Consider the following 25,442-nt stretch of genomic DNA (forward strand, 5'->3'; position numbering starts at 1 on the left):
CGTGATCGTTGCTCGCTCTGCTTTTCCATCCCAAGCTCTCATCCTCCAGCTCTCTCATTCACTTCCATCCTCTTGGGGCAAAACTGCTTCAGGCCATTCTGCCAGCAACGAGTTCCTGTTGTCCAACTCTGGAAGCTTCTCCTTGGCTCTAGGGCTCCTCTACAAAGTGCCTCCTCCTATGGGCACCAGCAGCTAAATCATATCTGAAAAATAAAGTAACACTGCATATAAAAAAAGTAAGTGGCCAAGACACAGACAAATACTTGTTTTCAAGGGCTGTGACTATGGACACATGGTTGGGAAATTGACAAACAGGCCCACCGGAACGTATTGTCTCCCGTTTATGCCCTGAGTCCAGAGGTTTGCGTGACTAAGTTACAAGTGAAAAAGGGTTTAAATGAGGCCACGATGTGGGATAACATGAAATTAAAACTGTGCCCTTCTCCTCGGTCCCTCCCTTTGGTTAGCCCAACTGCAAAGTGAGTGTTGACTTTGTCATCTTCTAAAATTCCATCTCTGTGGGTGCTTGTATTTCTGGAACATTCACCAAAAATAATAAGGTTGAACTCTCTCCCCTGGTGTTAATTCTGGGTTGTTTGGGAACCTGGCTTATCTGAAGGAGTCGGCCTCTGGACTTTCTAGTAAAGGGTGAGTATCGATGTGTGGAAAAGGGGGTGCTGTTCCTTTAAATTCTGAAAGTGAACTTGGCTCAGGAAGGCCAGCGGCTCAAGGTCCAGCCCCTGGAAGAGAGAATAGCTACAGATTCTCCATCCTCGGCCTCTGCGAGGCGACGGCTGTGCCAGCCGGGCTCTGGCAGGCTTCCGGCAGGCTCGTGGCAGCATGGCAGTGAAGCTTGGGACCCTCCTGCTGGTCCTCGTGCTGGGCCTGGCCCAGCCGGCCTCTGCCCGCCGGAAGCTGCTGGTGTTTCTGCTGGATGGCTTTCGCGCAGACTACATCAGCGATGAGGCGCTGGAGTCACTGCCTGGTTTCAGAGAGATTGTGAGCAGAGGAGCAAAAGTGGATTACTTGACCCCAGACTTCCCTAGTCTCTCATATCCCAATTACTACACCCTCATGACTGGTGAGTACCATGTCCTATCCTGGGCAGGGAGGGGACGGCTGGAGTCCAGCAGGGAGCGGGGAGCTCTCGGCATCAGAGTCTTATGGAAATGCTCAGGGTTCTGTAGTCCTTTGGGACGTCAAAGGTAGATAGGAAATCTGCGTTCTTGGCTGAGAAGACGTTTGTTTTCACGGTTATATTGGTTCCCAAAAGTCATCCCAAGGACCTGTCTTGGGTTCTCAGTGCGGAGGACAGAGACCGATGGAAATAGATGATATTTGATGATATTAAAAGTGGTTGTTTATTTTAGAAAGAGAAATTCTAATGAACTCCATATTTTCTAAGTTCAAGTTTGCGAAATCAACAGATCTTCATGCATCCGTCCCAAATTCCTTCTGTCCCTTTGCTCTGCGGTCATGTCAACCTGGAGTCCCGTGGGCTGGTTTTTCGGTGTGTTCGACTGTGAAACTACCTTTGGGGCCTTCGGACGGGAGAAGGGCTCCTGCATTACTTGGGGAAGAAGTGGATTTTTAGGCCATATCCTTCCCTGTAACTTAGCAATGCCACTGTCCCCTTCTTTTGCCTTTTTTAGCCAGGTAAAATGATATGGAGAGAAAAAACTGTGTAGTTCAGGGTCCCATGTATGATTTGCAGCCTCTGTGAAAGACCAACAGCAACTCAGCAAAACAAATAAAAGCCCGGCCAACCCGACTGCCTGGGCTTGGGGTAGCTGGTTTTCCTAAGGACGGTCTTCAGCTGGAATTGCCAGAACTCCAAACGTGAGTTCATGAACCTGAGCCTCTATCTGCCACAGAATGTGCAGCCTTCTCCCTGCTCACAGAGTTGGATTCCCAGTTTCTGGTTTGTTATTCAGCTAACCTTTGTAAGGGCAGTGAGAGGCTCTTAGAAAGAATTGAGCAAACGACCCAGAGAGGCTCACGCACTGTTATTGCTGGTTATGCGAGACTCAGCTCTGTGCTCTGAGCATGGGGAGAACTCTACCCATTAGGGTAACAGAAAGAGAATGAGATCTCTGCTATCTCCTTGTGGATCTCCACAGAGCACTAAAGTTGAAGGAATCTGAAACACACACTTATGTCTCTGACTCTGTGCATAGACACTATACACACGTGTATGTAAAAACGCCGTAAACTGATGCCCCAAACTGAAGACAAGAGATCCTTTGGAGAAGTAAGTGAAGGCATGAGACAGAGAAAAAAATTCAGATGGCACACCAGCAAGGAAGTTATGTATTTGTTTTTTATTTCCCCAACAGACACAAAAAAACAGTCTCTAAGATGAACAGAATTAACAAAAGTCTCTCGCCTCCCTTGGCACGCCTCTCCCTTTGCAGGGAAGCGGTTTGCAGGCTGCTGGGTCACACATAGATACGATTGTGTGCATGGTGGACTCCAGCTCTGTGCAGCGGCTTCACACACACAGCCCACCCCCACTCCAGCTGTCTTTCAGAGCCTCGCTGGGGGACCCAATTCATAAACTGCCACGCCACGTGCAGCTTCTGCAATCTCAGTGGAAAATGAACAAAATCCATTTTAGAAAGGACTCCAGTAAGTAAAAGGACCATTACAGATTCCACAGAGACACTAAGCCTTTTGTTTGTGAGACACACTCCTGACACCGACACAAGGGATCATCTGCACACAGCCTCCGTCATGCTTAGACACACCTTCGTTTCGGGCTATGGGTGTTTCCCCTTGGCTTGTCCTGAGAGAAGAGTCCCTTCCAATAGGGGCAGCACAGGTCCCGTGAGTGTCTGGCAAAGATCTCACCCTCGTTTTCAAACTGAGGCTGGCCCGAAGAAGCCAAAGGTCTCCACCTGTGTTAATTCTCTGTATTTTCAGATGACCAAATGTGTTCCCTGATGTGAAAGTCGGTTTAGTCTGTATGTTGGCTTTTTCTACGTTCTTAGAAGCTACCCTGCACATGGGAGGTATCTAGCCAGGCTCATGTTTATGTACAAATGTCCTTGGCGTCCTTTGGTATGATTTGTCCTGTACCCACTGGGCAGACTTACAGACTTGAAGCAGGATTCCCGGGCTGGGAGATGCCAGGCCATGGAGCTGGTGCCATCTCCACTGTCTTGGAACTTACTCAGGGTGAAATTTAGAGGATTTTCCCCAACACCCATGCATAGAAGGATCTGGCCATTGGGAATTGTACCTAAACATATGGTTTGAGCATTTGAGCGTTTTATAAACCAGCGAAATCGCTATGCTAGATCTTTTTGGTACCAAAAGATATGCCGTTTTAGGGTTCCTTAGAATGCATGAGAGGCTGTGCTCTCACCTCATTACCTGAATTATTGCTCATTAGACAGAAGGCCCTCGGTGTTCTTCCCTTGCATGACGACGAGTGATGAGTTGTTGGAAAGAAAGCTGGCCTTTGAGCTGGGAGAGCCTGCCTGGAGACTTCAGGCAAAATAAAATGAGATGAACTGCCGGGGCTGTATCAGGCTGAGATTTCAGGTGCTGCTGGATGCAGATATAGAACTAGGCAATGCATGGGGAATTTTATTTTATTTCACTTGAAGTTCTGGGTTACAGGTGCAGAATGTGCAGGTTTGTTCTGTAGCTATACACGTGCCATGGTGGTTCGCTGCACCCATCAACCCATCATCTAGGTTTTAAGCCCTGCATGCATTAGGTATTTGTTTTAATGCTCTCCCTCCCCTAGACCCCCAACCCCTGACAGGCCCCAGTGTGTGATGCTCCCCTCCCTGTGTCCATGTGCTCTCATTGTTCAACACCCACTTATGAGTGAGAACATGTGGTGTTTGATTCTCTGTCCTGTGTTAGTTTGCTGAGAATCATGGCTTCCAGCTTCATTCACGTCCCTGCAAAGGACATGAATTCATCCTTTTTTGTGGCTGCACAGTATTCCATGGTGTAAATGTGCCACATTTTCTTTATCCAGTCTCTCACTGATGGGCATTTGGGTTGGTCCCAAGTCTTTGCTCTTTGATCTGGAATTTTAAAGTTAGGACTGACCTCTCCTAGGAGGACTTCATCTAGAAATTATGCAAATGGCTGAAATTCCCTTGAGAGGGAGAATTTCACAGTGATGGGGATGGGGAAGCAACAGAAACCGTCTAGCCCAGTCGCCGCCCCGAAGCCACCGTGGCTGATTATTTATTTCCCTCAGAACATGTTTAGGACAAATGTAAGCAAAATGCCAATAATGACCTTGAATATCCATCAGTGGATTGCCGGGAACGCCGAATCTTAAACCGGCTTTTCACCCAGGGAGGTTCCATTCAAGTAGGGGAGGAAGGACACCTGGGAATGGGTGCTGTTCCAAAGTGCACGGCAAGGTGTTGTGAGCCCAAATGTGCCCTCATCCGCCTGTCCCCCAGTTCAAGTTGGGGTTCCGACCCCCAGCACCTCAGAATGCGACCGCATTTAGAGATAAGGTCTTTGAAGGCGATTAAGTTAAAGCAGGACCATTAGAGTGGGGCCCTGTTCCAATACGACAGTACAGGAAGGCGGAGAGACCCAGGCCGCACACGTGCAGAGGAAAGGCCATCTGAGGGCGGGGAGGGGCCCGGGAGACGCCACGAGCCTCCAGCTTCCAGAACTGTGAATAAATAAATTGCTGTTGTTCTCGCCGCTCCATCTGTGGCACTTTATAATGGCAGCCCACGCGAACGAGTATACAAAGAACAGGGGACATGGTCCCAGTGGGCTACAGAGGGCGGGGGGCGTTCCCTCCAGGTGTGGCCGCGTGAAAAGGCATTTTAAAGAGGAGAGCTCTGAGCGGGAGGAAACAGCCACCGGCCTGGCGCGTGTCCCTACACCTCCCTTTAGGCATAGGCTCTCTTTCTGAAGAGGGGCGTGTGGGTCCACGTCATCCTAGTGAAAACACCACGGTTTAGACGCCCTTGACATGCTTTCCCGTTTACTCTTACTCTGGATCTTTGCGCAAAGTTATTCTCTCTTTGGGGTAAATTCACATTTGATCCAAGTGACGTTTAACATAAAGCAGCGATGTGTGGAATCCAGAGCGCTCCGTCTGCTTGGAAGCGGCATAACTTAGCACGTTCTGCCAAGGCTAATGGTCACATTTGTTTGGGATTCCCAAACACTTCTGGTTAGGCAGCTGGGGAAAGTGGCCCAGAAACCTTCTGAGTAGCAGGGAAGCCAGTCTGGAATTTTATCTTTACTGCCAGTGACCTACCAAGAGACGAACGGGTGCTGAAATCAGTTTGTTCCACGGTGTATTAATCTTTCAACGTGTAGACACTAGTAAGTAAAGCGCAGGGAGGTTGAGTGTTTTGTTTCAGGCACCAAAGAACGTCGTGGCAGAGCTGAGCTGGGAGAGTAGGCGCAGAGACCCCATTCTCACCCAGCAACTGGCCAGGGCCCAGGCCTGTGTCTTGGAGAGGCCAGAAGATTGTGCAAGTGCCCTGAGACCCAAGGATGGAGATCTCCCCGAGACAGTCCAGGAAGCAGCCAGAGACCGAATCATGGTTCTCCGCTGTGGAAATCAAGGCACAGCTGGGATGCTAACTACTCAGAATTACTGTTTGTGCCAAGGTATTTTGTCTCGCACTCCTAGAAATTACTTGTGACACAAATTCTTACCAGATATCGAGACTCCAATGTTCTGGAGTGAAACAGCAGAGTAAGGTATACTTCCTACCACCCCACCTTTTAAGAAAATATCTGATTTAAATGCAAACTGGACCAGACGCAGTCAAGCTGTTACAGCAGCTTCCTAGAGCTTTCTAGAGCTCTGTAACAAATTTGGACGCCAAAGTCTGAAATCTAGGTGTGAGATGGGGTCTTTGAATAATCATGTTTTGAGAAAGCTCACATCCTCAGACTTCTGCAGAATTCAGGCTTCCTTTGAGGGGCTGCTCACAGACTCTGCACATGCACAACCCCAGTTAGGGTGGAGACAGCCCCCCTGGGACCCTCCCCTCTCCTTCCCCCAGGATCAGCAATTACATGGGGACATTCCCCCAGCTTGTGAGCCTCTTTCAATGTCGATACCTCCTGAGATCAATGATCTCTGTTTGGTGTGCCCTCTTCTGTCTTCTGACTCTCTCTGGCACCAAATTCAGCCACACTTCTGTTTGGAGTAGTGTCCTCCTGAGGGTCCTGGTCAATCCCAGCCTGGGTTCCCTGGAAGGGAGCTGCATCTGCCCCTGCCTCCTGACCGCCCACTGGTCCCAGGACCCTGCCTTCTCTCAGTCTCCTCTCACTGCGTCACTCCTCGTTGCTCCCTTCCCTTGTTCCTCCTCATTTCCTGACCCTCCTTTGTCTCAGTGAAATCAGCTGTCCTTTCAAGGTCCATCCTCAGCCTCTCCTCCGCTGCCTCCGCTGCTGTCCCCTGGCTGAAGACCCCACCCCAACTGCCTGGAGCTTCCTCTCTGCTCCAGCTCCCTCTCGCTGCCTGCCCTACACCCAGAGCAGCCCTGCGAACGGAGTCCTGATCACGCCACTCTGTTCAAACCCTCCGGCAGGTTCTGTTGTACCCCACGTGGAATCTAACGCTCTTGCAGACCTGGCCCCACGGGGTCACCCAGCCCCTTCAGGGCCTGGCTCCGACCACCCTTCCCTTCCCACGCGTGCGTCCCACTGGGCAGCTGGAATGTGCTGCTCCTCTTGGCTGCTTCCCTCTTGTTTTTTCCCCAGATAGGCCCAAGCTGTGCGTAGCTGCTTTCTTCACGTCTCCTCCCCAAGGTCACGTGGCGGCTGCGTCTTCCATGGCCACCCGCCAGCACACTTTATTCCTCTTTATTTTCCATCACGGCACCAGTTTATTTATTTCTATCTTCTCCAAATAAAACTTATTATAGTGGGCCAGGCATGGTGGCTCATGCCTTTAATCTCAGCACTTTGGAAGGCCAGGCGGGTGGATGACCTGAAGTCAGGAGTTCGAGACCAGCCTGTCTAAGGTGAAACCCTGTCATCACTAAAAATACAAAAAACAAAATTAGCAGGGTGTGGCAGCAAGTGCCTGTAATCCCAGCTACTTGGGATGCCGAGGCAGGAGAATTGCTTGAATCCGGGAGGCGGAGGTTGTGCTGGGCCGGGATCATGCCCCTGTACTCCAGCCTGAGCAACAAGAGTGAAACTGCATCTCAAAAAAAATTATTATAGGGAAAAACCATTATAATGATGATGGAGACATTCAGAGTTTCAGGGAAATGATGATTACGTTGATGTTCAACACTTCTAAACTGGAGAGGAGGAGAAAAGAGCTACAATCATGCTTTGCTCATATGAAAGCCATTCGCCATTTAGCGAACTGATTACCCTTTACGTCTAGTAAGCTTATATATCTCAAAATGCGGCTTTCAGTTTTGTTTTAAATTTTGATTATAAGGTTGGAGTCAGCAAGAGGCCTGAAGGGATAGTCACCTCCGAGGGGAGCTGTGTCAAAGTAGGAGACGAAAGAGGCTGCGGAATTGGGAGGAAGCTTACCCAGGCACTGGTGGTCAGCACGGCCCACGGGTGGTGGGAGAGGTGGGAGGAAGCTTACCCAGGCACCGGTGGTCAGCACGGCCCACGGGTGGTGGGAGAGGTGGGAGGAAGCTTACCCAGGCACCTGTGGTCAGCACGGCCCACGGGTGGTGGGAGAGGTGGGAGGAAGCTTACCCAGGCACCTGTGGTCAGCACGGCCCACTGGAGGTGGGAGAGGTGGGAGGAAGCTTACCCAGGCACCGGTAGTCAGCACGGCCCACGGGAGGTGGGAGAGGTGGGAGGAAGCTTACCCAGGCACCGGTGGTCAGCACGGCCCACGGGAGGTGGGAGAGGTGGGAGGAAGCTTACCCAGGCACCGGTGGTCAGCACGGCCCACGGGAGGTGGGAGAGGTGGGAGGAAGCTTACCCAGGCACCGGTGGTCAGCACGGCCCACGGGAGGTGGGAGAGGTGGGAGGAAGCTTACCCAGGCACCGGTGGTCAGCACGGCCCACGGGAGGTGGGAGAGGTGGGAGGAAGCTTACCCAGGCACCGGTGGTCAGCACGGCCCACGGGAGGTGGGAGAGGTGGGAGGAAGCTTACCCAGGCACCGGTGGTCAGCATGGCCCATGGGAGGTGGGAGAGGTGGGAGAGGTGGGAGGAAGCTTACCCAGGCACCGGTGGTCAGCATGGCCCACGGGAGGTGGGAGAGGTGGGAGGAAGCTTACCCAGGCACCGGTGGTCAGCACGGCCCACGGGAGGTGGGAGAGGTGGGAGAGGTGGGAGGAAGCTTACCCAGGCACCGGTGGTCAGCATGGCCCATGGGAGGTGGGAGAGGTGGGAGGAAGCTTACCCAGGCACCGGTGGTCAGCACAGCCCACAAGAGGTGGGAGAGGTGGGAGGAAGCTTACCCAGGCACCGGTGGTCAGCACAGCCCACAAGAGGTGGGAGAGGTGGGAGGAAGCTTACCCAGGCACTGGTGGTCAGCACAGCCCACAAGAGGTGGAAGAGGTGGGAGGAAGCTTACCCAGGCACCGGTGGTCAGCACAGCCCACAAGAGGTGGGAGAGGTGGGAGGAAGCTTACCCAGGCACTGGTGGTCAGCACGGCCCACGGGAGGTGGGAGAGGTGGGAGAAAACTTACCCAGGCACCGGTGGTCAGCACAGACAAGGGGAGGTGGGAGAGGTGGGAGAAAGCTTACCCAGGCACTGGTGGTCAGCACAGCCAAGGGGAGGTGGGAGAGGTGGGAGAAAGCTTACCCAGGCACTGGTGGTCAGCACAGCACACGGAAGGTGGGAGAAAGCTTACCCAGGCAGTGGTGGTCAGCACGGCCCAGGGGAGGTGGGAGAAAGCTTACCCAGGCACTGGTGGTCAGCACGGCCCAGGGGATGTGGGAGAAAGCTTACCCAGGCACTGGTGGTCAGCACAGCACACGGGAGGTGGGAGAAAGCTTACCCAGGCAGTGGTGGTCAGCACGGCCCACGGGAGGTGGGAGAAAGCTTACCCAGGCAGTGGTGGTCAGCACGGCCCACGGGAGGTGGGAGAAAGCTTACCCAGGCAGTGGTGGTCAGCACGGCCCACGGGAGGTGGGAGAAAGCTTACCCAGGCACTGGTGGTCAGCACGGCCCAGGGGAGGTGGGAGAAAGCTTACCCAGGCAGTGGTGGTCAGCACGGCCCACGGGAGGTGGGAGAAAGCTTACCCAGGCACCGGTGGTCAGCACAGCACACGGGAGGTGGGAGAAAGCTTACCCAGGCAGTGGTGGTCAGCACGGCCCAGGGGAGGGCCTCCTTGTGGTGGGAATCACTGAAGCAGAGAAGGCAGAGCCAACAGCCACGCATGGACCCGGCACGTGATTCAGAACCAGTGTGGAACACTGTGAAGACGGTTCAGGCCTGGTGTGAGTGTCTGGCTGTCGGACCTAGGGATGCATGTGGCAGCTTAAAGGGACTTGCAGGGTCAGCCTCTGTCCCAGGCTGCTTAGGTGGCCAGACTGTGTATGCAAGTATTGCAAGGAGCCACTTAGATGTTGAAAAGTATCAGGTCACGTTATGGGCTGATTTGTACACCCCAGAACTCATGTGGTGATGCCCCACCCTCCAATATCTCACAATGTGACTATGTATGGAGAGAGGAGCTTTAAAGAAGGAAGGAAGGTAAAATGAGGACACTATGGTGGGCGCTGATCCGGTATCGCTGAATCTTTATAAGGAGAGATTAGGACGCAGATGGGCACAGGGGGAAGACCCCGCATGGGCACAGGGGGAAGGCGGCTGTCCGCAAACCAAAGAGAGAGGCCTCCAAGGGAATCAACCCCGGTGGCATCTTGATCTCCAACTAACTCCCAGCCTCCAGAACTGCAGGAAACCAGATTTCATTTGTGTGAGCCTCCCAGCCTGTGTTCCTTTGTCAGGACAGCCATGGGGAAGCAATAGAAACCGATCGTGACACTAGGCTGCCAGTGGAAGAACGCAGGCGTTTTTAACACAGCCCTCTTCCATGACCAAACCTGCTCACTGAGCGTTCCTGGTGACTGCCCATACACGCATGGTATGACAGCTTCCTAGAGCTGCTGTAACAAAGTCGGATGCTCAGAGTTTGAAACCCAGTTGCGGGCAGGGCCCTGCTCTCTGAAGTCCCGGGGAGAACGGGCTCCGCACCTCTCTCCCACCTTCTGCTGTGGCCGACAATCCTCGGAATTCCTTGGCTGTCACAGGGCATTCTCTGTGTCCCCCTCTGTGCCTCTCCTTCTTATAAGGACGCCAGCCATAATGACATCATTTTAACTTGATTACGTCTGCAAAGACCTTATTTCTTTTTTCTTAATTCCATTTTTTTAATTGTACTTTAGGTTCTGGTGTTCATGTGCAGATCTCGCAGGGTTGTTGCATAGGTACACACGTGGCAAAGTGGTTTGCTGCCTCCATTCCTCCGTCATCTGTATTTGGCATTTCTCCCCACGTTATCCCTCCCCACCCAAGGCTGTCACTCCTGTAGCTCCCAACAACTGCCCCCAGTGTGTGATGCTCCCCTCCCTGTGTCCATGTGTTCTCATTGTTCAAACCCACCTATGAGTGAGAACATGTGGTGTTTGATTTTCTGTTCTTGTGTCAGTTTGCTGAGAATGATGGTTTCCAGATTCATCCAAGTCCCTACAAATGTCACGAACTCATCGTTTTTTTATGGCTGTGTAGTATTCCATGGTGTATATGTGCCACATTTTATTTGTCTAGTCTATCATCGATGGGCATTTGGGTTGGTTCCAGGACAAAGATGTTACTTCTAAATAAGGTCACATTCACAGGCCCTGAGGGTTGGAACATCAACATACCTTCTCGGGAGCAAGATAGATGGTCTAGGGGAGGCATGATGGTTCCATGGTCTTGGGGGCATAATGCGTGGTCTAGGAACTTTACAGATTAGCTGACAAAGGTCGAATTTAGTCTATTCTGTCACTTTTTGACTTTCAGAATTTGAACAGCTTCTTTTGAGTGTTAATATTTTGTTTTGTTTTGTTTTTGAGATGGAGTCTCATTCTGTCGCCCAGGCTGGAGTGCAGTGGTGTGATCTTGGCTCACCGCAACCTCTGCCTCCCTGGTTCAAGTGATTCTCCTGCCTCAGCCTCCCAAGTAACTGGGATTACAGGTGCCCACCACTATGACCAGCTAATTTTTTTTTTTTGTATTTTTAGTAGAGATGGGGTTTCACCATGTTGGCCAGGCTGGTCTCAAACTCCTAACCTCAGGTGATAAACCCACTTCGGCCTCCCAAAGTGCTGGGATTACAGGCATCATCCACCGTGCCCAGCGAGTGTTAGTATTTTCTCAGTAGAATGCAGAAAGTAAATGTCACCCCACAGGCTTGCTGTGAGAACAGAATGAGCAAATCTATGTGTGAATTCACCATCAGAAAGAGTGTACATATCCCCTCTTTATCAGTAAGGCGAGGCTGAGTTATGTCGTTATCACAAGCAATTCCACAGCACGTCTGAGTCTGAGAATGACAGGTTTATTCCTCACTCATGTGCGTGACCTTTAGGGACAAACTCCACCACATTTCCTCTTCATTCTGGGACCCAGGCTGAAGAAAGCAACTTCTAAATGAGGCACACTGCCCTCACGGCAAAGGCAAAAGAGAAAATAGAACAGTGCGGTAATGGGCAGTTTGGGCAAACGAGGAGACGTGAGGTGGGCAGGTGGGCAGGGGGTGCCGAGCCCATTCTCCAGCTAAGGGCGGGTTGGAGGTTACAGAGAACTGAGTGTGAAAAACAAAACAGAAACCAAACCATGTGCAGTTGGTGAAAGTCTGTCATACCGAGGGGTAGTCCAGCAGGCTCCTCCTCCCCACCCCCCCGCCCCGTCCACTCCGGACATCACTGCATCTATTCTTTGTGATGGGCTGGAAGGGAGGGGGAGAGTTGAATGTGAAGAGCAGAACTTGCTTGAAGCAGAACCTGCTGATCGGCGGATGAGAGAATATGAAAGAAGAGCCCGAACCGATGCCGAAGCTGCAGGATCTTCTGAAGCCCGAGGAAAGGGGCTCCTGTGCACACAGATGGGAAAGTTTGAAGGGCTGCTTATCTCAGTGAGATTTATTTGGAAAAGTGACATTTCATCAGATTATCTTTCAAATTGAGTAAGATATTCACCTGGCATTAGCCCTTTAGGGAATCAGAGTTCTTAAAGGAGAGTTCAAGAAGCATGCAGAATACCACCAAGGCAAAGGACAGAAATGGATCCTGTGGGTCCTAGTGGACCCTGGTAAATGGACTTCCTGTCTCACTGCTTGCTACCCAGCTGGTAGAGAATATTTCTCACAGATGCACATTGAAATCTGTCTTCCCACCTGAATTAACTGTCCTCAGCATTTTGTCACTTACTTCCCAGAGACACCTAACAACATGTTTTTCCTCTTAAAAACTATACTCTGTAATGAGCCTTGATCAAGCCCCCTAAAGAAGCAGGTGTGGTAGGTGGGTGTCCAGCAATAGAGGCTACAGGTGGAGAAGAGCCCTAACCAGCCTTGCCCCGAGAAAACCACGTGTTCTAAGAATTTACCAAAATTTCCCAGCACGTCATTATTTAAGCTCCTATTAACAGACCTCTCTGCACTGAACTGTCACTTTTCAAAAACTATGTTTCTTCTGGCTTCCATGGTGATGAGAAGTTGTTCTGATTCTGTGGCATTCGGCTGCTGGAAACTCACTCCCCGAAGAGGGGAGTGGTCCGAGCAGTGGGCAAAACTGTAAAATGTGAAAGCTTTCGCTTGTAATAACAGCAAAGGCGCTTCCAGAAGGCTGGTCACGTGGAGCCGCTGCGGTCTACACACCATGGCGATCTCACAACTGCCCCGCGCCCCCGGCTCCCCAGTGTTGATTGATAGGATCATGTGCCTCTTGCCAAGGCTTTGGGGGCGGCTTGACCCCTGCTGCTCCAGTCCCTGCTCAGCGCCAGGGCTGCACCAAAAGTGGGTTAAAGGGCATTTCAAATTAATTCGGAGGGAGCCTGACTCAGCAGGTTAACATTCATTTCACAGGCACCTTCAGCAACACCTGCTCGAGTTTCAGAATCGCTGTCCATGAATAGGCCCATTGTGTCCGTGTGCTAACCAGGCAGAGACCTGGGGCAGGGCTGGGGGTCCTGGGGGCCCACGTGCAGCATTTGGCTCTTGTTGGATATTTGCTTCATGTGAATCAACTCCCATCATCAGCCCTTGCGATACCAAGGAGAGAAGATCCAGAAGACAGGTCATGGGAGGATGTGTGGGCTGCCTTATTTAGGTCAAGGGCTGTTGGTGCTGAGAGCAATGGAACTTTGGTCCAGAATACTGAAGATGCTACTTCTTGATGAAGGAACTCCCCTGGGCACCTCCAGGAGCCCATGCATGTGAGGATATGTGTGCATGTCTGTGGCAGAACTCCCCGGAGCTGCGTGCTATGGACCAGGAGTGGGCTCCAGGCATGCCGGGAGGCCAGGTCCCCCGGGTGTCACCTTTGGTGGAGGCCAGGCCTGGGTTGTCCTGCCGATTGTCTGCCCGGGGCAAGCTGGGAAGCAGCATGAGCCACAGGGCAGAGAAAGGGGGCAGAGGAGCAGGCTTCTCCTGACTGCCACAGTCAGCAGGGACTTGGATACATCACATCGCTTTCCTAGTTCTGCACTCTTGCTGCTCAACGTGAGAAGACCTGGCAGACAGAGCCCTGGGGATGTGTATTTAGTGAGTGCATGATTGATGTTAATTAGATGCTGGCCACCTACCCACCTACGTGTGCTAACTACAACGGAAGCCAGAAAGGTTCACAGAGACTGGATAGCCAATTGCATATGCTCGAATCTACCTTTTACTGGGGGGCCTCCACGTACCGTGGATAGTGCCGTTAACCAACACATAAGCAGTGGTAACAGTTGGGTAAGGAACCTCACTGATGGCTCAGGAGACCAGTGTACCAACAGGTGAGCTGAGTGGGTCCGGATGTCTTTGGAACGCTGGTCAGCGGGGTCCTCCCTGCTTCTGGCACCAGATGCCAAAACTGGGAGAAGGCTTCGGAGCTCTCACGGGCAGAACCTCCAAGGGTGTCTTGAACGAGGCCAGTTCTTGGCTGTTTTATTGTCCTCCCAGGGGAGTCTGCTCTCATCATCTGAGCCACCTTTCTTTCTATCGGTCTGGTCAGGGTTGGGGTAGCACTGGGCAGCAGCAGGTGTCATGTTAGCACCTCAGCCCGTTGCATATGTGTTTAGCACTTTGAGGAGGCAGACAGCTTCACAGTGGGCTTACTGACACTTGACATGAGTGACTCCATTTTGAGATATTAGGAGCATAAATTATTATATCAGGGATGTGTGCTGGGAATGTTGTAGGCGCTGGAAATACTGTAGAGATTCTTAGAGTCCCCTGAGTGGGAGCAGACGAAAAAGGGGACTGGGGCGGGCTCTCAGCGAGGTCCTGTGTCCCTGCCCTGTTTTGTGATCATGACACCTCCAATTTGACCTGGTTTGTACCTATGAAAAAAAGTGGTCTCTTGTTAATCCCATGGGACACCGATGGTCCCTAAGAAGGACTGGCCCGAGGGAAGGGTAGGTGGCAGCAGACATGTTTCCTGTCCTGTGTCTGTGGATGTCATGGTAGAGACACCAATGGAATTTGCCTAAGTGGCCCCCGAGCCTTGGGCTCGCATTCCAGATTCTGCATACAAATCAATCACAGGAGCCTATCAGCTCTGCCGCACGTCTAGCAGTCCCTGAAAGATCCGATGTGTATCTAAGGATTTGGCTTTCACAGGTGGACTTGAGAAGACATTCTGCTTTAAAGGTTAACGGCAACCACCTTACAGAAACATGTTTGGGAGAAAACCTCAAATACCATGTTCTTCAACCATTCACCAGCAGACCATGGGCCCAGCCTGAAACCTGCTCCCCAGCGCCTTTCAACCTCTGCCTGGCAGCGCAGACTCCTGACAACAGCCCCTTGGCCCATGAGACATCCCATCACAGACCCCACCAAAGAGGGAATGTGTGGTGACTTTGAGGCATGGGAGAGCCTGAGAGAAGACACCTTGGTCTAGCAGCCCCTGGAAAATGCCACCATGTCACTTAGCCTGAGGTGTTCCAAGCAGCGTGATCTGTGTGTTAAGCCCGTTGTGTTAAAACCATGTGTGCCTGTTCCCTTGGTCTCCGGTCACAAATGCTCCGTGGCATGGAGGCAGCCTCTTTCCTTCTCTGTTCAACAGACTCTTCCTAGAGCTGGCAGGCAGGCCTTGCAAGGACACGTTGCCATTCAGGTCATCAGGACCTGGCTTGCCAGCTGGAGGGAAAACAAGTGTATAAGAAGCAGGAGTCAGGGTACGTATCTGGATGGCACCTGGACAGACGAGAGACCAACACAGGACACAGACATCTTGTTGCCTGTGTTTTTGAATAATGTGGATTACTTACCTACTTGCAATATTAAATGAAGAATGTGTGTCAGATCCAGTGAGAACTGCTCAACTCGAGTAGAACAAGCAGACATTTTGCTCGACATTGATTAAACCCTACTTGTGATTTAGGGAAATACATTCACATTCAAAGAGTTTTTAAAAACATGTTTCCTGACCTAGCGGATCTAAAGCAATGTTCTGTGGTTTGGTTTTCTCAGTCTGCAGTGCAGACTTGCAAACAGTAACCAGCCAGGACTCAGGATACCCAAGCTCCAGGTTTTTGCCACTTTCCTTCTCGATGCCACCACCTCTGGGAGCTGCCACTGCCCCTCGGAGAAGCAGGACTAAAGGCCATCTATGAGACCTCACCTGGTGCGCAGCCTCTGAAGGGCTCCCATCCCCCAGGCTGGTCCATGCAGCAATCTACCGTGCTGTTGGTCTGCACTCCCTCAGGGGCAGTGGAGTGTGGACATCTCCACGCTGGGGCCCGGTGCTGGCTCAGAGGAGATGCTTGGTTCCTATTTGTTAGACTGCACTGGCTCAGAGCCAGTGACTGGGCTTCTCCCACCTCTTCCAGAAGCCTTGGGTTGCCCATCTTTCCACAAGACTCTGGAGTTCTGCTGCCAAACCCCATCTGTTGGCTGAGGTCGCACACTTCAACAAACTACCCAATGCATTATATGCCTGTGTTGATCTCACTGGATTCTGGATTCTTCTGGCCATGCTCCATGGGCCTCTAAGTCCCCTCCCCTCATTTTCACACTGGACGTCTCTCTCCTCCACCACTGCCATGTTCATCCTGTTGTCCTGGACTTCCCAGCACCCAGAGTTACCCCTGGTGTTCACTGTCTCTGTAGGAGGATCGAATTCCAGGTTCCAGTTACTCCCAGTCTGGCCCATTCCCTTGCAGCTTAGCTGGCTGGCCTTGTCCCGGACCCTCACACCCCTCCCTGCACATTTCTGTGAATGACTTTCACAGTGAGTTTTAGCATGCATCTGTCTGTGTAAGACATAGAACTAAAACAATGTGAATGAGCTTGGGAATATGTAACAAAATCTACTACACCCCAATCCAAATATCCCCCCGAAGGGGTTCAGAAGTACAAAATGCAAAAAGCAGAGGATGACTTAGAGATGCTAGTGCATTTGTCTTACTGTGCAGAGCACAGAGGCCAAAGATTCAGATCTGGCAGCCAGATGAAGGGAGAAGAACCACACCGACTGCAGGCTTCTGAGCCGGGGCCAGCATCTGGCCTCCCTTAGATGACCAGGGCTGGAAGCCCAGGCATTCCCTTCCAGCCCTCTCGCCATGTGCCCAGCTTCACCTCTTTGCCCAAGCTCTCTACCTTACTCTGAGTACCTACTCTTTCAAGGCTGAACTTCCTGGGTTGCTTTGCTGCATCTCCCAGGATGTACAAGCTGAGATGGAGACGAGATGAAAGCAGTGAGAGTCTGCGTGGAGGGGAGGGGAGTGTAGATTTCATCAGCGATCTGCCCCAGGAGGAGGTGCAGCCATCTAGAAGATCGTGGCTGCTGCTGGGACTCAGCTCGGCCATCCTCTTTATCTTCCAGTGCCATGAATAATAACTGAAGACTGGCTGATATTCCTTAAGCCCTTTATATAATCCCATCAAGCTCTGATGGAACAGATAGGAAAAGCACATTCCAAGGAATTCACTCTCAGCCTGTGTCAACATGTATTATAATGTCCAGCTAAAAGAATCTAATGAAAACAAAGCGACTTTAGCCAGTCCCCACCCACCTGTTTGCCTGTTCTTTTGAACTGACTAGCCAGCTGTCGGCGGGTGGGAGGGGGGTCTTGAAAGTTGACCTCGTCAGATTCCCTCAGGGGACATCAGACTGATCCCTAACCTTCAAACCAGGGAACCATCAGAGGGTTCTTGTAGCCAGTTGTGAGACGCCTGTTGGGATGGAATTTAAACCGTGATCTCTTGGCCTCTCCCTTTCACTCCCCAGTTTCTGTTGGAGGCCTCTCTGAGAACTCTCCGTCCTTCCCTTGGTTGATACCATCTATTCTTTCTGTGAGGACTGCACTCCCATGTGCCCCTGCGCCCCTGCGCCCCTGCGCCCCTGCGCCTGCAGCCCAAGCCCTGCCTTCCTCCACCTATCTTTCTCTTTCAAGCCAAAATAAGATGTCCTCCTTCCAAAAGGCTTTGACCTGTAGATAGTGACATTTCACAGGTGGGTGGTGCCTTGCGATCTGGTTATGTTCATCTACGTGCTAACCCCTTTTCCACTTACTGTCTGATCCACAGACTTCGCTGATGACACCAACATAGAGTACAGAGATATGTAGTCATACAGCGCGTTCATATGAACATATCCATCAAGGGCAGACTGCGTATCTGAGATACCAGGACATGGCCTCTGTCCTGAACAAGCTTGAATTAAGTCGAAGCAATTAAATATGTGTCAAAATGAGTATAATCCTAGGACAGGTCAGACCAGGCACAGCGGAAGCACAGCTCATTTCTGAGAGTGTATGTGGAGACGGAAGTTCGCTGGGGTGACAGTTATTTGAGGAAAGCCTGAGGGATCTATCTGGACCGCTTGAAACCCGGAGGAAGGGCCTCGTGGGTGAACAGCACAGCACAAGCCAAGGGCAGAGAGGGGGTGACAAGGAGCGTCTGAAGACCAGAGCTGGGCTTTGGGATGGTGACTCTGACATCTCTGAGCGGGGCAGGTTTCAGGGCCAAGGGAGGCCACTGAAGTCCAAGCTGAAAATAACGGAACCTTGGGGTCAAGTCCCCAGTGCCGGAATGAACCTGAGGCTCCGTGGAGAGGGAGCTGCAGGGTGAGCTGTATGTGGGGGATTAGAGAAAAAGAGGTCTTGGGACAGACGAGAATCTCAGCTAGCCTTAGGGGAAGATGAATCAATTACTCTGTATGTACAGTGAATTTAAGTTCACAAACTCGGGTGTATAAGAAATATTGCATGTCTCAGTTTTTTGTTAAATAAACCTAAATTTATCCATCATCCTTGAACACATTCATCTAAGTGAAATAAGCCAGAAACAAAAGGGCAAATATTGTATGATTCCACTTATATCAGGTTACCTTGCCTGGTCAGCTCCACAGAGAGACAGCACAGAAGGGTAGTTGCTAGGGACTGTGGGGGTGGGAAATGGAAGGTAGTTTTAAGGGGTATGGAGTTTCTAGTTTGGGATAATAAGACATTCTGGAGCTAGAGGTGGTGATGATTACACAATGGTGTGAATGTATTCAATGACACTGAAGTGTACACTTAAAAATGGTGAATCATGGCCGGGCACGGTGGCTCACGCCTTTAATCCCAGTACTTTGGGAGGCCAAGGAGGGCGGATCACAAGGTCAGGAGATCAAGACCATTCTGGCCAACATGGTGAAACCGGTCCTACTAAAAATACAAAAAATTATTTTTTTTGTATCTTTGTAATGGTGGTGTGCGCCTGTAATGGTGATGTGTGTCTGTAATCCCAGTTACCCTGGAGGCTGAGGCAGGAGAATGGCTTGAACTTGGGAGGTGGAGGTTGCAGTGAGCCGAGATCGTACCACTACACTCCAGCCTGGCGACAGAGCGAGACTCCATCTCAAAAAAAATAAAAAAATAAAAACAAAATAAAAGGTTAATCACGTCCTTTGCAGGGACGTGGATGAAGCTAGAGACCAATATCCTTAGCAAACTAATGCAGGAACAGAACACCAAATACCACATGTTCTCTCACTTATAAGTGGGAGCTGAATGATGAGAACACATGGACACATAGAGGAGAATAACACCCACTGGGACCTATCGGAGGGCGGAGGGCAGGAGGAGGGGAGGATCAGGAAAAACACCTATTGGATACCAGGCTTAATGTCGGGTTGATGAAACAATCAGTACAACGAACCCTCGTGATACAAGTGGCTTAGGTAGCACATCTGCCCTTGTACCCCTGAACTTAAAAGTTAAAAAAAATCAACATACAAAAATAAATTAGAAATTAGAAATTTAAAAAATAGTTCAAATGGTACATTTTTAGGTTGTGTATATTTTACCATGATAAAAAAAAATCTGACTTCGACTCCCACGCCCCTGGGCTTATTGGCATTTCAGTTCTGGTCACTGCTGGGTAGGTGGGGAGCATCTGTTCCCTGCTGAGGTCTGGGAAAGGTCTTCAGGTCATGCACGGTCCCGGGGAGTCAGGGCAGCAGCACCGGTCACTGGTCCACACCTGGTCCCAGCAAACGCCCATGTGCTAGTCCATGTGGCTCCAGATACCAGGCTCTGTGGCTCTGGGCTGGACAAGCTTGTGCCATGATGCCAGCCTTCCCCATTGCATCTGGCAGACATCAGTCCTCCCTGTGGGTTCTGCCACAAAGCAGGGCATTGTCTCCCCCGGACAGGCGGACTCCTTCTTTTCTCTCCCTGGTCTGGGAAGAAGACTTCTTACCGGGCCACCCTCGCAGGTGCAGCCTGTGCAGTCCCACAGGGCTCTGTGCTCATTAGGACCCTGTGCTTGCTTCAGTGCACTGTTGTCACTGTTTTGGAATTCTCAATTTATGGACAAAGGATCTCATGTTCATCCTGCCTTCTTGTCTTCTTGGCTTCTCTCAAAGGCATGTGACTTTCTCCCCTCCCTGCCAGAAACACTGTCACGATGGGCTCAAATGCACGCAGGAGGGGTGCATTTAGCAGCCATGTTGGCTGTTTGTTGCTCGAGAAACACAGGACGATGAGGGGGAACACACAGGGAGAAAACATGCTAATTAATGTTCAGTGAAACGTCTCAGTGGAGCATCTAAATTGATAGTTTATATTCTTTTGTTTTTTGAGACGGAGTTTCGCTCTTGTTACCCAGGCTGGAGTGCAATGGCGTGATCTCGGCTCACCGCAACCTCCGCCTCCTGGGTTCAGGCAATTCTCCTGCCTCAGCCTCCTGAGTAGCTGGGACTACAGGCACGCGCTACCGTGCCCAGCTAATTTTTTGATTTTTAGTAGAGATGGGGTTTCACCATGTTGACCAGGATGGTCTCGATCTCTTGACCTTGTGATCCACCCGCCTCGGCCTCCCAGTGCTGGGATTACAGGCGTGAGCCACCGCGCCTGGCCAGTTTATATTCTTGCACTGCGATGCTTGCAATCCTGCGATCCAGGTGGTGAGTTCTGAGCAGCCGTGGAGGCCTGGAGGTACTGACTGAGGAGTGGGAAGTCATCAGAGTAGATGAGGGACGTTTGTGGTGAGAAAGAGGAACTTTGGGGACCGTGCTCACATTTGGTGGGCACAGTGTGGAAGAAGAGACACCAAGGGGACAAGGAAGAGGCAAAGAGCTGTCAGGGACCACGGCAGCAAAGGCCTGAAATGAACGTCAGTGGCCAAGCAGGGCCAAAGCAACCAAGGAAAGACGGCTTCTAATAGAAGAAAGTGTTGTCAAACTCAGCAGCTAAAGAAAACAAGGAAAGAAAAAGTCCTCGGATTAGGGGATTTGTACTTAGCAGCAGAGTCTGCAAGACCCCTAGGGAGCTGGAAAGGAGGAAACATGCTTTGTAGGCCAATTCTGCATTTGGAGCTTTGGGGATTGGTATTTGCCTGTGTAGCTGGGAACCTGGAGGATGTAACCTAATTTCCATATGCTAATTAGGTCCTGTATATGAATCTATAGTGGGGATCTTATTGATCTTTTAAAATGATTACTAATAGCTTTATTGAGGTGTAACTTAGATATTACAGAATCTAGCCATTTGAAGAGTACAACTCAGTTATTTTTCGTCTATTTACAGAGCTGCGCAATCATTGCCACAATATGCTTCTATTTGGAATATTTCCATCACCGCAAAAGGAAACTTCATGCCCTGCAGTTGCTCCCCATCCCCGCCTCCAAACCTAAGCAAGCAGCAACTCTGCTTTGATAGATTTCGATTTACCCTTTCTGGGTGTTTCATACACATGGAATCGCACATTGTGTGTTCTTTATAGTTTGCCTTCTTCCGTTCACTAAGCCTAATGATGCTGAGGTTCATTCATGTTGCATTCGTATGTTTTTCCTTTTCATTGCCAAGTATTGCACTGTACGGATAGGCCGCATTTTGCTTATTCATTCGCCAGTGGATGACCATCTGGGTTGTTTCCACTTTTTGGCTGTCGTGAATAATGCTGCTATGAATGTTTCTGCACAAGCGTTGTGTGAATATATTTGTCATTTCTCCTGAAGAGATACGTAAGAGCGAAATGGTTACATCATAGGACAATTCTTTTTAACATTTTGAGAAACGGCCAAACCATTTTTCAAGATGGCTATACCATTTTACATTCTCACCAGCAATGTGCGAGGATTCTGGTGTCTCCACATCCTCGTCAGCACTTGTTATTGTCTTTTTTAAATTGGAGCCACTCTGATGAAAAAGTCATTCTTGTCTTTTTTTATTAAAGCTGTTCCAGTGTGTGTAAAGTGGCATTTCATGGTGGTTTTATTTGCATTTTCCCAAAGACTAACAATGCTGAGCATCTTTTTCTTTTCATGTGCTTGTTGGCTATGTGATAATTTCTTTGGAGAAATGTTGATTCGAACCCTTTTACTCATTTTAAAAATCAGATTGTCATTTTATTTTTAGCTGTAGGAGTTCTTTCTATATTCTAGATATAAGTTTATTCTGGGACATATGATTTGCAAATAGTTTTCTTCCAGGCTGTGGGTTGTCTTTTCACTTTCCTGATGGGATACGTTGGTGTGCAAAAGCATTTAGTGTTGATGAAATCCTATTTATCAACTTTTCCTTTTATAACTTGTACTTTTTGTCATAACTATGAAATAATTTCCTAACCCAACATCGTGATGATTTACTCCTATGTTTTCTTATAAGACAAAGAAAACTTCTGGCTCTTACATTTAGATTTGAGACCCATTTTGAATTAATGTTTATGTACAGAATGCACGTGGCTTTGTGTGAATATGTGTTGTCATTTCTCCTGAATAGATATGTAAGAGTGGTAGATACATAAGATGTAGTTGTCCTAGCACTATTTGTTAAAAAGACTATTCCTTTTCCATTGAATATTTCTGACACCTTTGTCAAAAATCAATTGACCATAAATATTAGAGTTTATTCTTGGGGCTCTCAATTTTGTGCCGATAATCTATTGATCTTTAGGTGTATCCTTACGGTGGGATCAGACTATCATGATGGCTACAGCTTCATGTAGCAATCATTTAGTGAATTTTGAAATCAATATGTGTAAATCCTTTAACTTTGTCCTTTTTAAAGATTGTTTTGGCTATTCCGAGTCACTTGTACTTTTGTATTACATTTGGGATGAGCATGTCAACTTTTGCAAAAACCTGGCTGGAATTTGGATAAGGATTGTGTTGAATCTGGAGACCAACTTAGGCAGTATTGCCACCTTAACAATATTAAGTCTCCTGATCCATGAATATGGGATGTCTTTCCGTTTATTTCAATTGCAATTGACTTCAGGAATGCTTTGTCGTTTTCAGTGAACATTTGGTACTTCCTTTGCTAAATATTGCTAAATGTTTTATTTTTTTTGATCTTATTGTGAATGGAATTATCTTCAGAATTTTATTTTTGTGGTATATAAACTACAACTGTCTTCCTACCTTACCAGATTTATTAGTTAAAATGCTTTTTTTTGTGTGTATTCCTGAGGATTTTCTGCTTACAAGAATACTCAAGATCATGTTTTCTGCAAATAAAGGCAGTAACTTCTTCCTTCCTAATCTTGGTGCCATCAACCGATGTTCCTAGTCACCTTAGGAGTTACGTACAGGCATTTTGCAGATAGGAGAACTTACATCCAGAGAAGTGCCTTGTCTGAGGTCAGCTAGCCAGGAAGTGAGTGGATCAGGACCAGAACAGAGGACTACTGCTTTCCCCCGCATCACTCTGCATTTTCAACACACTGCCTCCAGTTGGCAACGTCAGGATCTGAGGAGACAATGGATGACCTATCTCTGTAGCGCTCCTATTGTTTTCCTTTGTTACAAGCAGCCAGATTCAGTCAAGCAGGGAGCAGAACGTACATTTCGCAAATGTCTACCATATTTTGTACTATGCTCAGTGCTAGGCACATTCAAACACTATTCCAATTCATCCTCATAAAACCGTATAAAGTAGTCACAATTGTTTCCATTTTACAAATGAGGAAACCAAGGCTCTGAGATATTAAATTACTTGTTTAAGATCACAGAACCCATAAATGGAAGAACTGTGTACCCCACAAAATCCTGTGCACCCCACAGCATCATGCTGCCTCTTCCTTCCTGCTACTAAGGAAGCAGCTCTCAGGCCAGTGCTGTCCTGCATGGCTATCTGTGTGTCTCTCCCTCAGACAGTGACCTTGTAGCTGCATGATGCACATGGCACACGCCTGCACACACAGACACCCACAGTACACGAGTCACTGCCTTTCCAGGCTTCCTTCAGACTAAGCAACCTCATGGGTAACTGTTTTTTAAACCTCCTTTGTGTGTCTCAATGGACAATGTGAACAATAAATGCTTCTGAGGTTGAGTATAAAAGGGAGGATTCAACACCAGACACTTAGCTGCGTATCTCAAATGGTCAAGGCTGCACAGTGGTGAGAAATGGCTTACACAGGCCTCTTCTGATAAGTCACATCTGGGATACTGCCCCAGACCACCAAGATGCAGCTCTGGACAAGTTGCTTCTGATTGTACTTGGTTATGGGGGCCTGGGAGGACATGGCGGTCCCAATGAGGGCAGGGCCTGACTCACCCTACATGCCACTCGACCTGCCTCATGCTCCCTGACACTTGCCAAGCACTCTATAAATGCCTCCTTGTATGCGTTTTGACATATCTTGGAGCCACTTTGTCCTAAATGGTTATCCAGGTTTCCTTTTCAGCTGTTCTCTTCCCCTCTCACTGTCTCATTTCCCCTCCTAACAGAAAGGACATTCCTACTGCCAATCTATCAAGGCTGATGTTTGTAGTCTTAGAGCAGATGAAACATCCAAATGGAAGCGATGGAGATCAGCCCGGACGCAGCTCCCCGATCCTCCTCGCCCTCTTCTCCCCAGTGCCGGTCCATACACAACCCAGGAAACGTTCTAGAAGCACAAAGCAGAAATGGAAGTAATTAAATATTTTGCAAACTCTGTCAAATATCGTGAGGGGCAAGAAGGCTCCAAACTTAAAATCTGTGGTTTACCTTTACACTAAATTCCAGATTGCTGAGTAATCCAGGACTCTGGTGGTTTAAACAACTTCTTTCGTATTGCTCAAGAGACGTTAGGTTTGGGAGTTCAAGCCATTTGTAACAGAGAGTCTGGAAAAGTTCTGCGGCCACGCGGTGTGTGGTAGGAGTTACTCTAGCTCAGCCGCCCTGCTTCCAGGTCGTTTCATGGTCAGCAGGAGAATATGATTTTTAATAACATGAAATAAAAAGCCAGTGCTTCTGCCAAAATAAGATTATCTTGTATTTTACTCGGCCCTATTTTAAACTTTCTCAGCTCTTTGCCAAATCCAACCACTCGTCCCCTCGCACGAGTTCCCTTCCTTTCCATGCTCAGGAGCCGATCTGGGCTCTGGCTGGGTCACTCCTCCCTGTCTCTCGGAGATATTCATGGGAGGAGAACCAGAAGCCAGAGGCACGGGTTCTACTCCGGGCTTCCTGAGCTTCATCGTAGAAAGGCAGGACCAGCATTGGCCGTGCGCCCCTTTCACTGTCGGTGCTGCTGAGCCAGATGGGAGCTTCAGCATTGCTTAGCCTAGGAAACCTGTGCGTGCGTTCACACTTCAGACTCAAAGCTATGATTTAGAAAGAGGGAACATGGCCTGGCTTGAGGAAGGGTTTGGGGGGTTAGAAATTTCTGTTTGAAGTCACATCCTTCACTACCAGTTTTCCTGAGGGATAAAGTCTGATTCTTTTTGGGAACTATCTAATGGACTCCAGCCCCTCTGGTTTCCACACAGCACCCCCCACTCAGAGCCATGGCAAGGAAAGGAAGGTGGCCGGGAGGAGAAATCCCCTGGCATAAACATGGGGAACGATTTATTATAGCCATTGCAATCCACTCTCCCAGCAC

General features: G+C 49.6%; 1 protein-coding gene across 7 annotated transcripts in view; it reads left to right on the forward strand.

The window, feature by feature from the left end:
• ENPP6 (ectonucleotide pyrophosphatase/phosphodiesterase 6) overlaps window positions 1–25,442 on the forward strand; it is a 179,693-nt gene that overhangs the window by 44,002 nt on the left and 110,249 nt on the right. For 5 of the 7 annotated variants that reach the window (XM_035292553.3, XM_035292552.3, XM_035292556.3 and 2 more), the window contains exon 1: window positions 759–1,081. The exons of the other annotated variants lie outside the window; for them this stretch is intronic. In XM_035292553.3, the coding sequence (XP_035148444.3) occupies window positions 841–1,081 (241 nt within the window). In that variant the 5' untranslated portion in view covers window positions 759–840. Of the gene's footprint in view, window positions 1–758; window positions 1,082–25,442 lie in introns of those variants that run through there. 7 annotated transcript variants of the gene reach the window in all.

Source organism: Callithrix jacchus, chromosome 3 (assembly GCF_049354715.1).
Source record: "Callithrix jacchus isolate 240 chromosome 3, calJac240_pri, whole genome shotgun sequence".
In the NCBI taxonomy this organism is placed as follows: Eukaryota; Metazoa; Chordata; class Mammalia; order Primates; family Cebidae; genus Callithrix; species Callithrix jacchus.